Source organism: Littorina saxatilis, linkage group LG7 (genome assembly GCF_037325665.1).
Source record: "Littorina saxatilis isolate snail1 linkage group LG7, US_GU_Lsax_2.0, whole genome shotgun sequence".
Lineage (NCBI taxonomy): Eukaryota > Metazoa > Mollusca > Gastropoda > Littorinimorpha > Littorinidae > Littorina > Littorina saxatilis.
Window position 1 is genome coordinate 58,868,262 of NC_090251.1, and position 15,480 is coordinate 58,883,741.

The following is a 15,480-nucleotide window of genomic DNA, read 5'->3' on the forward strand; positions in this document are numbered from 1 at the left end:
GGTTAAAGAGGCAAACAGAACTGCTTCAGTTTTTTCTTCGTTAAGTTTAAGTTTGTGTTCATTCATCCAGTCTTTTACATCAGAAACGCAGTCTTTTAGGGAAGAAACAAGGTCATTGACCTTTTCAGGAGGAGATGCTTGATGAAGCTGTGTATCGTCTGCGAACATTTCATGACTGACTGCATGGTGGTTGATGATGGTGGATAGCTGTGTTGTGTACAAGACAAACAGTACCGGACCTAAGACTGAGCCCTGTGGTACTCCATAGAACAGAGGTGTTGTGCTAGAACGATGGTCTGCCACAAGAACAAACTGACTTCTGTCTGACAGATAGGAACAGAACCAGGACAGCGCTGTGCTATTGATGCCGAAAGATTGTTCCAGACAAGAGAGTAGAAGCTTGTGGTCAATCGTATCAAACGCAGCAGAGAGATCTAACAGAAGTAGAGTGGAGACTTTGTTGTGATCAAGAGCCGTGAGTATACGTAATTTACAATGCGCAACAAAGCTGTTTCAGTTGAGTGGTTCGCACGATAGGCGGACTGGTGCACGTTTAAAAGGCTGTTTTAGTTGAGTGGTTCGCACGATAGGCGGACTGGTGCACGTTTAAAAGGCTGTTTTAGTTGAGTGGTTCGCACGATAGGCGGACTGGTGCACGTTTAAAAGGCTGTTTGCTTCAAGGTGTGCATTGAGCTGATGTAGGACAACGATAGGCGGACTGGTGTACGTCTAAAAGGCTGTTTGCTTCAAGGTGTGCATTGAGCTGATGTAGGACAACGATAGGCGGACTGGTGCACGTCTAAAAGGCTGTTTGCTTCAAGGTGTGCATTGAGCTGATGTAGGACAACGATAGGCGGACTGGTGTACGTCTAAAAGGCTGTTTGCTTCAAGGTGTGCATTGAGCTGATGTAGGACAACTCTTTCCAGGACCAGAATGGCAAATTTCAAACGGGTCTATCATTTTTGAGGTCATTTTGATCGAGGGACGGCTTCTTCAAAAGGGGTTTTACAACAGCTGTTTTCCAAGATGGTGGAACTGAACCCGAGGAAAGTGACTCATTAATCAGATTGGTAATGATGGGGAGAAGGACATCTAGGTTGTCATACATCTGTTTGGTAGGCATGGGGTCGAGTTCACATGTTTTGGGTTGGGTGGCTGAAACCAGCTTTCGGACAAACTCCTCTGACACTGGACTGAAACTAGAAAAATACGGACCAGAATATTGTGCCTCATGCTGGGCTGACTGACTTTGATCAACAGAAATGTTGAAGCTGTTGCGACATTGTTCAACCTTCTCACAAAAGAAATCCGAAAAAGCATCAGCAAGTTGGTCAGCTTTGAAAATAGTTCGAACTTTTACATTTTGCGACTTGCCTAAAAGAGTGTTAACATTTTGAAACAATTGTTTGCAAGAAACACTTGCAGTGATCCTGGCACTGTAGAAAGCTGTCTTCGCACCATGAACCAAATCGTTCACTTTATGTTAAAGCCATATGTACGCGCTCCCATGTTTACAAAGTGTAGTTTGCCCATAATAGATGTCAAACGCACCATAAGACCATGTAATGACGATATGTCGCCATGCGCGGACCATATACATGCATTACAGCTTCTTCTAGCCTCTGAAAAAGTGAGGATGTCAACAAAGACGCGGAGTTATTTCCCTTGCGTCAACGTTCCCTCTGTTGGCAAATCTATAAATAGGACGATCTAGATCAAAATAAAAATTCAAATATCTCAACATTGAAGGGGTCCTAGACCACAATATTTTGCAGGGAACTTAATTTAGCATGTCTCCAGCTGTTGGTAAAGCAATTAGCGTGTATAGTCATCGAGTTAATATGCCTTTAATCCGTTTCATACAGATCCTTGTGTATGGTCAGTTCGGACGACAACCACTGACGCTCAGCGCCCTAAACGATTGAGCTATTGTGCGCTCGTCGAAATCAAGCCTCTCTTAGAGTATATTAACCCCTCCACACATCGAGAGCGCCGCGGGACGATGTTTCAAACCCAGACATTTGTTTGTTTGTTTGCTTAACGCCCAGCCGACCACGAAGGGTCATATCAGGGCGGTGCTGCTTTGACATTTAACGTGCGCCACACACAAGACAGAAGTCGCAGCACAGGCTTCATGTCTCACCCAGTCACATTATTCTGACACCGGACCAACCAGTCCTAGCACTAACCCCATAATGCCAGACGCCAGGCGGAGCAGCCACTAGATTGCCAATTTTAAAGTCTTAGGTATGACCCGGCCGGGGTTCGAACTCACGACCTCCCGATCACGGGGCGGACGCCTTACCACTAGGCCAACCGTGCCGGTTTCAAACCCAGACATACGGAATGACAGTACCACATATAATTTAAGTTGAAAACGTCTTTGACAACAGCTGAAACGAATTAAAAAACATGTTATCTGACTAGTGTACACGCCCATGCTTTGAAAAAGCTTCCATGCTTCGTGTATAAAGGTTTTAGGTCTCACTTAGCACATGTCTTCGACGTCAAGTGTTAGGTTGAAACGCGCGTCCTCATGCGAAATCTTTAGCACCCGCTTTACAGGGAATTTTTTTTTCCTGGCCGGGTGCCAAAAAAGTGAAAAACGTGTAAAGCTAATATCTTCCGTTTGCCTACCATTAGGAACGTAATTTTTTGCACAAACCCTTGGCCCCACAATTCCAAGCTACTCGCCATATTTGAGCTCAAGTGACCCCAGAGTACCAGAGATACCGTCCCCAGTCCCCAGTCGACAATCAACTAGACTTTCAAACAACCACAAGAGCGAAACCTAAGTATAGTCGGGCTATAAATAGCCGGCGGCTACAATGAGGCAGAGCGTTGTTTAGAGATCAAATAACCCAAGGGAAGTAAGCGCTTTATAGGCATACGACATCATACGACATCATACGACATGTGTAATGGAGTAAGCCAGAGTTATACGGAACCTTCTTCCTGGCAACTGAGAGAATAACAAGCATTGAAATGAACAAGCGACTTCCATCCTCAGAAGGGATGATCACCTCCAGCTTATGAGCTTATCATTCTCTACGGCACTCTAACTAACACTTAAGTACACAGGACCTGTCGGAGATATGAAATAGGAACAAAATAAATGAATTGCTTACCTGCGAGGAGCTGTCGGAGTTGGGGAGGTCTGTCAACAGGAATCTGTCGTAGGGGGCTCCATGGAACAGCACCGACTTGATGGTGGGAGGCGACGAGTTTTCACACGCCTGAAACAAGCCAGTGTTAGCTTAAAAATAAGCACCAAACTTCACCACAAGAAAGACAATGATTGGCATTAGCACAAAATGTGCACACACGCTGCGGTTCCTCCAGAAATAAAATATGGGGACCACACGCTCAATCCAAACCACCCTCTGTTCCAGAAATAAAATGTGGGGATCACACGTTCAATCCAAACCACCATCTGTTCCAGAAATAAAATGTGGGGATCACACGTTCAATCCAAACCACCATCTGTTCCAGAAATAAAATGTGGGGATCACACGTTCAATCCAAACCACCATCTGTTCCAGAAATAAAATGTGGGGATCACACGTTCAATCCAAACCACCATCTGTTCCAGAAATAAAATGTGGGGGTCACACGTTCAATCCAAACCACCATCTGTTCCAGAAATAAAATATGGGGATCACACGTTCAATCCAAACCACCATCTGTTCCAAAAATAAAATGTGGGGGTCACAGTTCAATCCAAACCACCATCTGTTCCAGAGAGAACAGTGAAATAGCTGACAGAGGAAAAGATGGATGGCAAGAAAGTAATGATGCTACAAAGAGATCATCGTGACAAAGAAACTAAAAATAACCCAAAAAATGAAGACAAGCAAAGAACAGAAGAAAAAGATGATCACAATCAAGAAGAAGAAGTACAATAAGACAAGAAGAAGAATCAAAAACAGAACTGGACGTACATTCTACAATCCTGTTAACTCTGACTGTGGCCATCCACTCAAAACAAAGCCAATGCTGCAAGACGGCAACACAAAGCTACCAAGCGAAGACACAGCACAATGTTCAGTCACCAATCTTCAATAACCATACATGTGTATCACATACCTGACACGACTGCTTGAGGTTGGGTCTGTTGATTTCTCGCATCTGTGGCTTGGACCTCATACATTCCTGCAACCACCTAAACCTTCTTTAAATTGTCATATTATATATTATACAATATAAGAATAAGATAAGATGCTAGATGTAGTTTCAATGCATGATAAAGTATAAGATAAGATGCTAGAGCCTGGCCGCTTCTAGAGCAGGATGACATTGGACACACAACTAAATGGTACAGCCTGGCCGCTTTAAGAGCAGAGTGACATTGGACACACAACTAAATGGTACAGCCTGGCCGCTTCAAGAGCAGAGTGACATTGGACACACAACTAAATGGTACAGCCTGGCCGCTTTAAGAGCAGGATGACATTGGACACACAACTAAATGGTACAGCCTGGCCGCTTTAAGAGCAGAGTGACATTGGACATACAACTAAATGGTACAGCCTGGCCGCTTTAAGAGCAGAATGACATTGGACACACAACTAAATGGTACAGCCTGGCCGCTTTAAGAGCAGAGTGACATTGGACATACAACTAAATGGTACAGCCTGGCCGCTTTAAGAGCAGAGTGACATTGGACACACAACTAAATGGTACAGCCTGGCCGCTTCAAGAGCAGAGTGACATTGGACACACAACTAAATGGTACAGCCTGGCCGCTTTAAGAGCAGAGTGACATTGGACACACAACTAAATGGTACAGCCTGGCCGCTTGAAGAGCAGAGTGACATTGGACACACAACTAAATGGTACTGCCTGGCCGCTTCAAGAGCAGAGTGACATTGGACACACAACTAAATGGTACAGCCTGGCCGCTCCAAGAGCAGAGTGACATTGGACACACAACTAAATGGTACAGCCTGGCCGCTTTAAGAGCAGAGTGACATTGGACACACAACTAAATGGTACAGCCTGGCCGCTCCAAGAGCAGAGTGACATTGGACACACAACTAAATGGTACAGCCTGGCCGCTTTAAGAGCAGAGTGACATTGGACACACAACTAAATGGTACAGCCTGGCCGCTTTAAGAGCAGAGTGACATTGGACACACAACTAAATGGTACAGCCTGGCCGCTCCAAGAGCAGAGTGACATTGGACACACAACTAAATGGTACAGCCTGGCCGCTTTAAGAGCAGAGTGACATTGGACACACAACTAAATGGTACTGCCTGGCCGCTTTAAGAGCAGAGTGACATTGGACACACAACTTAATGGTACTGCCTGGCCGCTTCAAGAGCAGAGTGACATTGGACACACAACTAAATGGTACTGCCTGGCCGCTTTAAGAGCAGAGTGACATTGGACACACAACTTAATGGTACAGCCTGGCCGCTTCAAGAGCAGAGTGACATTGGACACACAACTAAATGGTACAGCCTGGCCGCTTTAAGAGCAGAGTGACATTGGACACACAACTAAATGGTACAGCCTGGCCGCTTCAAGAGCAGAGTGACATTGGACACACAACTAAATGGTACAGCCTGGCCGCTTCAAGAGCAGAGTGACATTGGACACACAACTAAATGGTACAGCCTGGCCGCTTCAAGAGCAGAGTGACATTGGACACACAACTAAATGGTACAGCCTGGCCGCTTCAAGAGCAGAGTGACATTGGACACACAACTAAATCGTACAGCCTGGCCGCTTCAAGAGCAGAGTGACATTGGACACACAACTAAATGGTACAGCCTGGCCGCTTTAAGAGCAGAGTGACATTGGACACACAACTAAATGGTACAGCCTGGCCGCTTCAAGAGCAGAGTGACATTGGACACAAAACTAAATGGTACAGCCTGGCCGCTTCAAGAGCAGAGTGACATTGGACACACAACTAAATGGTACAGCCTGGCCGCTTCAAGAGCAGAGTGACATTGTTTTGTTGAATTAGTTTTGCAGACTTCTGTCATAGCTAACTTCGATGGGCCACACGTGAAAAAGTGACCTGTGAGAGTGAGAGTAAGAGTGAGAGTGAGAGTGAGAGTGAGAGTGTTTGAGTGAGAGTGAGAGTGTGAGTGAGAGTGTGAGTGTGAGTGTGAGTGAGAGTGTGAGTGTGAGTGAGAGTGTGAGTGTGAGTGTGAGTGAGAGTGAGTGTGAGTGTGTTAGGAAACGCTGCCGTTGCTGAACTTTGGTTCAGTTTTGTGTGTTGCATGTAGTTAACTTATTTGTACTTTGTGGGAAAGTACCGATATTATATTTTGTAAACACAATATTTATGTTTGGACGAGAATGCAGGTGAACTTTCTAGTCCTGTCAAAACAAGTTGTTTACCACGTTGTTTTGAGTCGTGGGTTTGTGGCGTTCGCTCGGATTAAGTGTGTCGGCGCTTTTGATGTACGTCACAGAGAATATCTCTATTCTAGTCCATGGACGGTTCATATAATTTTAGTTGTATCATGTTCGGTCTGGAATATTCTCGAGATTGAGTATTTACTATATAGGCCAGCGCGATTTGTATGTTAAAAGGCTTCTACTTTGAGTCCTGCTACGATGTGCAGTTGTATGTATGCAATGCTAAATAAATCCTCGAACTCAATTTGACGAGTTTTTGTCTGCTGCTGTGAAGACGGGCCATGTAGAATAAAAGAACACAACTATACGACATTTGAGAACTTCGTCAATCTCAAGTGTCGTGTAACAGAGTGAGAGTGTGAGTGTGAGTGAGAGTGTGACAGAAAGAGGCGCAACAAGACAGCACTGACCCTGAACTTCGGCTTCCACTGTACGAGCTTGTCGATGCCGTCCAGCTTGTTGTCGATCATCTTGTCGATCTTCTCCAGCGGCACCAGGTAGAAATACTCTGCAACAAACATTGCCTTGTCACCAGGGCCTAGCATTGGAAAAAGTGAGTTCAGCTTACAAAGGCGTTTTTTTTTTTTTTACCTAAATGACCCCCCCCCCCCCCCCAAAGAAGATTGAGCAACTAAATTATGCCTTCACCAACAAGCAAAACACAGACAGAAAACAAGAAAACTGACAAAAACTTCTGACTTGTCTTCCGCCTTCGGAACGAAATCCAGCCATTCCCACTTCCAGGAATACCTGGATACTTTGTCACTGAATGGCTGACCACGTTCAACAATGTCGCTTCGAGGCATTATTTCAAGTCTAGAGCCACAAAACACCGGCACAAAGCATGCTCGCGCGATGCCAGAGGAAGTGCGTGCTCAAGCAAACTGTCAAACCGATTGAGAATTGAACCGAACGGCGCACAAAACGAAAGCTGGGACTGTTTGGGTTTACCGTTTGGGAATAACAGGTTTTTGCATTTCGGCGTACACCAAATCGAGTTCCGCGTACTGGAGATGTTATTTCGGCGTAAAGTACGCCGAACGGCTTACAATGCTAGGCCCTATGTCACACACATCACACAATGCTAGGCCCTGTGTCACACACATCACACAATGCTAGGCCCTGTGTCACACACATCACACAATGCTAGGCCCTGTGTCACACACATCAAACAAAGCGATCTTCTCCAGCGGCACCAGGTAGAAATACTTTGCAACAAACATGACATCTTGCTCTTGAGCACACACATCAAACAAAGCGCAACACTTTCTGTTGAGGGGGGAGCACACACATTCCCACTGTACCATCATTATCTCCCTTACCCTGTGATTTTCTGATGGCCGCCAGGAAGGAGGACTCGAGGGGAGGGGGGAGGGGGAAGAGGGGAGGGGGGTACCATCATTATCTCCCTTACCCTGTGATTTTCTGATGGCCGCCAGGAAGGAGGACTCGAGGGGAGGGGGGAGGGGGAAGAGGGGAGGGGGGTACCATCATTATCTCCCTTACCCTGTGATTTTCTGATGGCCGCCAGGAAGGAGGACTCGAGGGGAGGGGGGAGGGGGAAGAGGGGAGGGGGGTACCATCATTATCTCCCTTACCCTGTGATTTTCTGATGGCCGCCAGGAAGGAGGACTCGAGGGGAGGGGGGAGGGGGAAGAGGGGAGGGGGGTACCATCATTATCTCCCTTACCCTGTGATTTTCTGATGGCCGCCAGGAAGGAGGACTCGAGAGTAGGGGGAAGAGGGGAGGGGGGTACCATCATTATCTCCCTTACCCTGTGATTTTCTGATGGCCGCCAGGAAGGAGGACTCGAGAGTAGGGGGAAGAGGGGAGGGGGGTACCATCATTATCTCCCTTACCCTGTGATTTTCTGATGGCTGCCAGGAAGGAGGACTCGAGAGTAGGGGGAAGAGGGGAGGGGGGTACCATCATTATCTCCCTTACCCTGTGATTTTCTGATGGCCGCCAGGAAGGAGGACTCGAGAGTAGGGGGAAGAGGGGAGGGGGGTACCATCATTATCTCCCTTCCCTGTGATTTTCTGATGGCCGCCAGGAAGGAGGACTCGAGAGTAGGGGGAAGAGGGGAGGGGGGTACCATCATTATCTCCCTTACCCTGTGATTTCCTGATGGCCGCCAGGAAGGAGGACTCGAGGGGAGGGGGAAGAGGGGAGGGGGGTACCATCATTATCTCCCTTACCCTGTGATTTTCTGATGGCCGCCAGGAAGGAGGACTCGAGGGGAGGGGGGAGGGGGAAGAGGGGAGGGGGGTACCATCATTATCTCCCCTACCCTGTGATTTTCTGATGGCCGCCAGGAAGGAGGACTCGAGGGGAGGGGGGAGGGGGAAGAGGGGAGGGGGGTACCATCATTATCTCCCTTACCCTGTGATTTTCTGATGGCCGCCAGGAAGGAGGACTCGAGGGGAGGGGGGAGGGGGAAGAGGGGAGGGGGGTACCATCATTATCTCCCCTACCCTGTGATTTTCTGATGGCCGCCAGGAAGGAGGACTCGAGGGGAGGGGGGAGGGGGAAGAGGGGAGGGGGGTACCATCATTATCTCCCTTACCCTGTGATTTTCTGATGGCCGCCAGGAAGGAGGACTCGAGAGTAGGGGGAAGAGGGGAGGGGGGTACCATCATTATCTCCCTTACCCTGTGATTTTCTGATGGCCGCCAGGAAGGAGGACTCGAGAGTAGGGGGAAGAGGGGAGGGGGGTACCATCATTATCTCCCTTACCCTGTGATTTTCTGATGGCTGCCAGGAAGGAGGACTCGAGAGTAGGGGGAAGAGGGGAGGGGGGTACCATCATTATCTCCCTTACCCTGTGATTTTCTGATGGCCGCCAGGAAGGAGGACTCGAGAGTAGGGGGAAGAGGGGAGGGGGGTACCATCATTATCTCCCTTACCCTGTGATTTTCTGATGGCTGCCAGGAAGGAGGACTCGAGAGTAGGGGGAAGAGGGGAGGGGGGTACCATCATTATCTCCCTTACCCTGTGATTTTCTGATGGCCGCCAGGAAGGAGGACTCGAGAGTAGGGGGAAGAGGGGAGGGGGGTACCATCATTATCTCCCTTACCCTGTGATTTTCTGATGGCTGCCAGGAAGGAGGACTCGAGAGTAGGGGGAAGAGGGGAGGGGGGTACCATCATTATCTCCCTTACCCTGTGATTTTCTGATGGCCGCCAGGAAGGAGGACTCGAGGGGAGGGGGGAGGGGGAAGAGGGGAGGGGGGTACCATCATTATCTCCCTTACCCTGTGATTTTCTGATGGCCGCCAGGAAGGAGGACTCGAGGGGAGGGGGGTACCATCATTATCTCCCTTACCCTGTGATTTTCTGATGGCCGCCAGGAAGGAGGACTCGAGGGGAAGGGGGAGGGGAGGGGGGTACCATCATTATCTCCCTTACCCTGTGATTTTCTGATGGCCGCCAGGAAGGAGGACTCGAGGGGAGGGGGAAGAGGGGAGGGGGGTACCATCATTATCTCCCCTACCCTGTGATTTTCTGATGGCCGCCAGGAAGGAGGACTCGAGGGGAGGGGGAAGAGGGGAGGGGGGTACCATCATTATCTCCCTTACCCTGTGATTTTCTGATGGCCGCCAGGAAGGAGGACTCGAGGGGAGGGGGGAGGGGGAAGAGGGGAGGGGGGTACCATCATTATCTCCCTTACCCTGTGACTTCCTGATGGCTGCCAGGAAGGAGGACTCGAGGGGAGGGGGAAGAGGGGAGGGGGGTACCATCATTATCTCCCTTACCCTGTGACTTCCTGATGGCAGCCAGGAAGGAGGACTCGAGGGACTGGCTGAGGAAGATCTGCAGGTAGACGTTGAAGTGATCCACAAGGGGGTCGTCCTCGTACTGCATCTCCATACTGCACACACCACAAGGGGTCAAAGTCAACACAGATCACAGGGTGAAAGTCAACACTCACATCAAGGGGTCAAGGTCAACACATGTCAAGGTCAACACACACATCAAGGGGTCAAGGTCAACACACATGCCAAGGGGGCATTGCTAAATGCTGTGTGCGGCATGCCAAATAGAACCAAATACAGTGGAACCTTCCATAATTAAAGTAACCAAATTCTAATCTGGTCATTTTCAAGGTTGTCAGTGGGAGGTTTTACTGTGCTATGTTTGACAATTTTCTTTCATAATTAAGCACAATGCCTTGACGTAAAGTAGCCACAATGAAGCACAATGCCTTGACGTAAAGTAGCCACAATGAAGCACAATGCCTTGATGTAAAGTAGCCAAAATAGAAAGAATGATCTCTCTCGCTGAGACTAACAGACTCCCAGGCTTTGGACACAATGAGTGGGACCTGATGATGATAACCTGACATGATAACAATTGATTGTGACAACATCGGTGTCTTACCTGCCGTCTGTGGGGGGCTTGGGGCCTCCACCACCTCTGTGTGGGACCTGATAATGATAACAATTGATTGTGACAACATTGGCGCCTTACCTGCCGTCTGCGGGGGGCTTGGGGCGATACTCCTCCATGACCTCCACCACCTCTGTGTGCGGCTTGCTGCAGATCACCAGCACGCGGATCGGGATGTAGCCGGCACGCATCGACGGCACCCACGACGAGTACTGAAAGGTAGATAACAACATGCGTGATGAGTAGTGAAAGGTAGATAACAACATGCGTGATGAGTAGTGAAAGGTAGATAACAACATGCGTGATGAGTAGTGAAAGGTAGATAACAACATGCGTGATGAGTAGTGAAAGGTAGACACGTACATGTGTCAAGGGAAGAAAGGGGTTTTTGGCACTAACTTATGCTTGTTTGTTTGTTTGTTTGTTTAACGCCCAGCCGACCACGAAGGGCCATATCAGTTTGTTTGTTTGTTTAATGCCCAGCCGACCACGAAGGGCCATATCAGTTTGTTTGTTTGTTTAACGCCCAGCCGACCACGAAGGGCCATATCAGTTTGTTTGTTTGTTTAACGCCCAGCCGACCACGAAGGGCCATATCAGTTTGTTTGTTTGTTTAACGCCCAGCCGACCACGAAGGGCCATATCAGTTTGTTTGTTTGCTTAACGCCCAGCCGACCACGAAGGGCCATATCAGGGCGGTGCTGCTTTGACATTTAACGTGCGCCACACACAAGACAGAAGTCGCAGCACAGGCTTCGTGTCTCACCCAGTCACATTATTCTGACACCGGACCAACCAGTCCTAGCACTAACCCCATAATGCCAGACGCCAGGCGGAGCAGCCACTAGATTGCCAATTTTAAAGTCTTAGGTATGACCCGGCCGGGGTTCGAACCCACGACCTCCCGATCACGGGGCGGACGCCTTACCACTAGGCCAATCGTGCCGGTCCTACTAACTTATGCACGCGTGATAGAAATATGATGCGGAAACACACAATGAGATGGAAACAACACAAGCCCAAAACATCTGACATGAAGGGAACTGCAGACAAGTTGTTCCCCTCTTCAAGGACAAATATATATAGCTATAATTGTAAGACCCTTTCCTGTCAAATCCGTATGACTCGGCCCTTTACCTCCCTTTATAATTTATTAGCAGGACAGCAAACTGATCAAAAGTTCGCACATGACCCTGCTGTGACCTTTAAATTTGATAAGGGCACACCAACCTTTTAATTTGTTTGACAATTACCAAAACCTACCAGATTGTGAAAATTTGAGGCTCTAAATTGTAAATCATCCGGGAAAAACTCAATGCTAAGTTTTCCGTCTACGGCTGTCCAGACAGCTTAACCCTGCTCATTCCAAAGTCTCTCAAGATTACTCATCCACTCTAGAGATAAAACACGTACAAATGTGTGTATTTTTGCTTCTAAATGGAATGTCTGATCCCTTTATACCCCTTTAATAACAAGAAAGCAGAACCCCGCCCAAATGGAAATCGTCCTATCTCATCTCCTTCAAAAGGTGAGAACAAAGGAAAGAAAAGACGAAGTCCGAAGCCACAAGAAACGGGAAGGCAACAACCACCATCGCCAAAAGGTGGAATGGCTGTTGCCCGGCCAAGGCTAAAAAACCCTGACGCCCTAAGGTCGGCCGTTGTTCCAACCACCCCGACGTACCAAGAAACGTCGGTGAGAAAAACAACATCTCCGGTAAAACCGGAAGTACGACAGAAGCAGCAGCCCGTGGCTGAAACAACTGTTACCCCAACCGAAGACGGAAAGCAGTATTCCGAAGGCCAGCGCTAGATCCGAACCAGAAGAGACCTGCTCAAGCTGATGGACCTAGCCCGACACTGGTCTATGTCTCGAAACTCGAGAATCAGACGGAGGCTGCCTATTGGCTGCCAGCTTAGCTTAGCCAGAGGATTGAGCATGCTTCTCCTAAGCATGCTTCTCCTGAGGAGGCTAGCTTTACTTTACTTCAACCCTTGTACGGCAGTCAGAGACCTGGTGATCTCTACTCGACTGAATCTCCTTTTTTCTGGTATAAAAACACCAAAGTTTAAAAAGGAAACACCTCTACTGCGGGCAAAGCTCAAGTGTCTCTCTTTGTCTGTTCAGGGAACTGAGAATGCGAAAGAAACAAGTCCCTCCGACACCTGCCGTAAGAGCGTAGTGAAGGAAGGACAGCCTCATCTGCTCTTCGCACACCCTAGCAAGGGCTGACCAACAGAGTAGAGAAAGGAGGCAAGTTCCAAAAGCTGAATTAAGCAAGAAGGAACAAAAGGTGAAGCCCGTGTAGCCGAAGCCAGCCAAGGCTGAGCGTGTTCCGGAACTGAACCATGAAGAACGGCAGCAGGACCGAAAAACTAGAGATACCACTTCCGGGAGGAGATGGCATAGCCAAAACCTGCAAACCGTGGTACCCACCAAAGGTGACTAAGGAACCGGAAGTAGGAAACATCCTGCCTTCCTGGAACGGAAGTCCGACATCGACAACGAAGCAACCAACAAGGAAGCCGCCAAAGTCGATGCACCCAACGGGAAATCCTGAGTCGCAGCTTCGAGAGCAGCCAAGAGCTTCGACGGAAATCCAGAACGTGTCTGATTGCTGACTAAAGACTGAGAACCAGAATAGTTCAGCTACGAACACAGACCGAAGTCACAGTTGCTGGTGGTAGACTGATGAATGGGATGACCGGAAACCGGAAACCCATCCAACCGGAAAAGTCCTGACTCATCCCCTTACTGAAGGGTAAGAGTGAATAGGGGAAACGTCTAGAGCCACCAGAACTGAATAGGCAGTAACCGCAACACCCAACAGGTGGAGTGAAGACTGCCCCGGCCGAGGCTGAAAGCCTAAATGCCCGTAGGCCAGCCGCTGTTCCTCACCCACCGACCTCCGAGAAGGAGTGTCAGGAAGAGGAGTAGTGTATCCGGACAGAGCCGGAAATGCAACAGACAAAACCGCAAAAAACGGAAGCGAAAGTTGCATAGAGTAGACTGAGGCCGGAAGCCCGAACGCCCGTAGGCCAGTCCTCTGTCAACTCCGGTCAATACCGCAACGTGTACTTGAAATGGAGGACTTATGCTTCCAGTAAAACCGGAAACACAGCGCCGAAAACGGCTGCCGCCCTTGCTGTGAAACACAAATGCCCACGACGGGACAAGGGTGAGACAGAACAGAAGAGGACTGGGGCCGGAAGCCCGAACGCCCGTAGGCCAGTCCTCGATCAACCCCAGACAAGCCACTACGTGCGCTTGTGATGGGGGACCTATGCTTCCAGACAGGAAGTGTAGGAATTCCGCTTCCTGTCGGAGATGGCTTGGCCAAAACCTGAGAAAGCCGGAACGCTACCGACGGCGATTCCACGAACCGGAAGTATGAGTCCTCATCCTTCCCGGAACGGAAGTCGGCCATCGCGGAAGGGGCCGCCGAAGCGGAAGCCGAAGAGGCCGAAGCCCCGTCCGGAAAATACCTCGAAGTGACCTCTGCCGCAGCTTCAAGGGCAGCTTAAAGTTTTTCCGGATACCAACACGTGTGGAATCGCTGATGACAGACTGAATGTCGGAAACATCCGGCGAAGGACCGAAGTCCACGTTGCTGGTGGAAGGCCGGTGAACGGGATGACCGGAAACCGGAAATCCGTCCCCCCCAACACCATCCAAACTCATGCCCTGACTAACACCAGGGTAAGAGTAAGAAGACGGCAAGCCTGCAGCCGCAGGAACCGGAACCGCAGTCGAAGCGACAACCGAAGGTTGAAAAGCTGACTGCCCCGGCCAGGGCTGAGACAACACCTGCCCGAAGTGCTGGCGCTGCTCCTCCACTACCGACATCCGGGAGGAAGTGGAAGCGAAAGGAGCAGTAAATCCGGGCGGAGCCGGAAAGGCATCAGACGAGACCGCAAAATGCGGAAGCGCCAAATGCGAGGACGGGGGCCGGAAGCCCGAATGCCCGGAAGGCAACGTCCGGTCAACCCCGGAAACGACCACAGCGGGTGCGTACGTCAGGGGACCTATGCTTCCGGCGAGTGCCGGAAGCGCAGCAGCCGGAAACGGCTGCCGCCATTGCTCAGAAACACAAAGGCCTTCGACGAAGCCAGGGTGCGACTGAACAGGAGTTCGCGGGTCGTGAACCCGCTGAAAAGAGCTGTGTCCCAGCAGGGAGCGTTTGACGGTCTCACGAGGACCTGTGGACCAGCTCGACTTACTTGAGTCGCCAACCACAGCGGTAGAAGACGAAGAAGCAAAAACATCCGCCCTAGACAACGTCTCGGCCGGAAGCGTCAAGGAAGCCAACGAGCTGACGTCACCCACAGACGGCGGGAAAACAACGGAAGTCGCAGGCTTGGAACGCAACATTTCTTCTCGTACCAAAGTACGAATCTCCGGAACCAACGTAGATAATAACGAAGACACCAGTGACGCCTGATCTGCAATCGGCAGAGAAGGCGAGCGAGAAGAAACAGTACATACAGGAGTATTTGACTGCCCCACAACCGATTGGTCATTCGGGGCAGAGATAGTCACTGACATAACAGTATTCCGGGCCTCGTCGGAGACGACGACCATAACCGGAGGTTTAGTTACAGAAGCGGAAGATTTAGGTTTAATTCTACCCTTCACATCGGCCTTGCCGCGCTTTTTATCACTGTCAGACATGCTGACAAACCAAAATGGCGACAAAATTCAAAATGGCTACC

The 15,480-nt window shown here is 49.5% G+C and overlaps 1 protein-coding gene across 1 annotated transcript in view; it reads right to left on the bottom strand.

Moving 5' to 3' along the window:
• LOC138970266 (glutamine and serine-rich protein 1-like) overlaps nucleotides 1–15,480 on the bottom strand; it is a gene marked incomplete at its 3' end in the record, with an annotated part of 75,050 nt that overhangs the window by 5,297 nt on the left and 54,273 nt on the right. The window contains exons 10-14 of the mRNA XM_070342762.1: nucleotides 10,850–10,980; nucleotides 10,135–10,250; nucleotides 6,790–6,887; nucleotides 4,088–4,153; nucleotides 3,130–3,237 (exon numbers count right to left, since the gene is read on the bottom strand). Of these exons, the coding sequence (XP_070198863.1) occupies nucleotides 3,130–3,237; nucleotides 4,088–4,153; nucleotides 6,790–6,887; nucleotides 10,135–10,250; nucleotides 10,850–10,980 (519 nt within the window). The remainder of the gene's footprint in view (nucleotides 1–3,129; nucleotides 3,238–4,087; nucleotides 4,154–6,789; nucleotides 6,888–10,134; nucleotides 10,251–10,849; nucleotides 10,981–15,480) is intronic.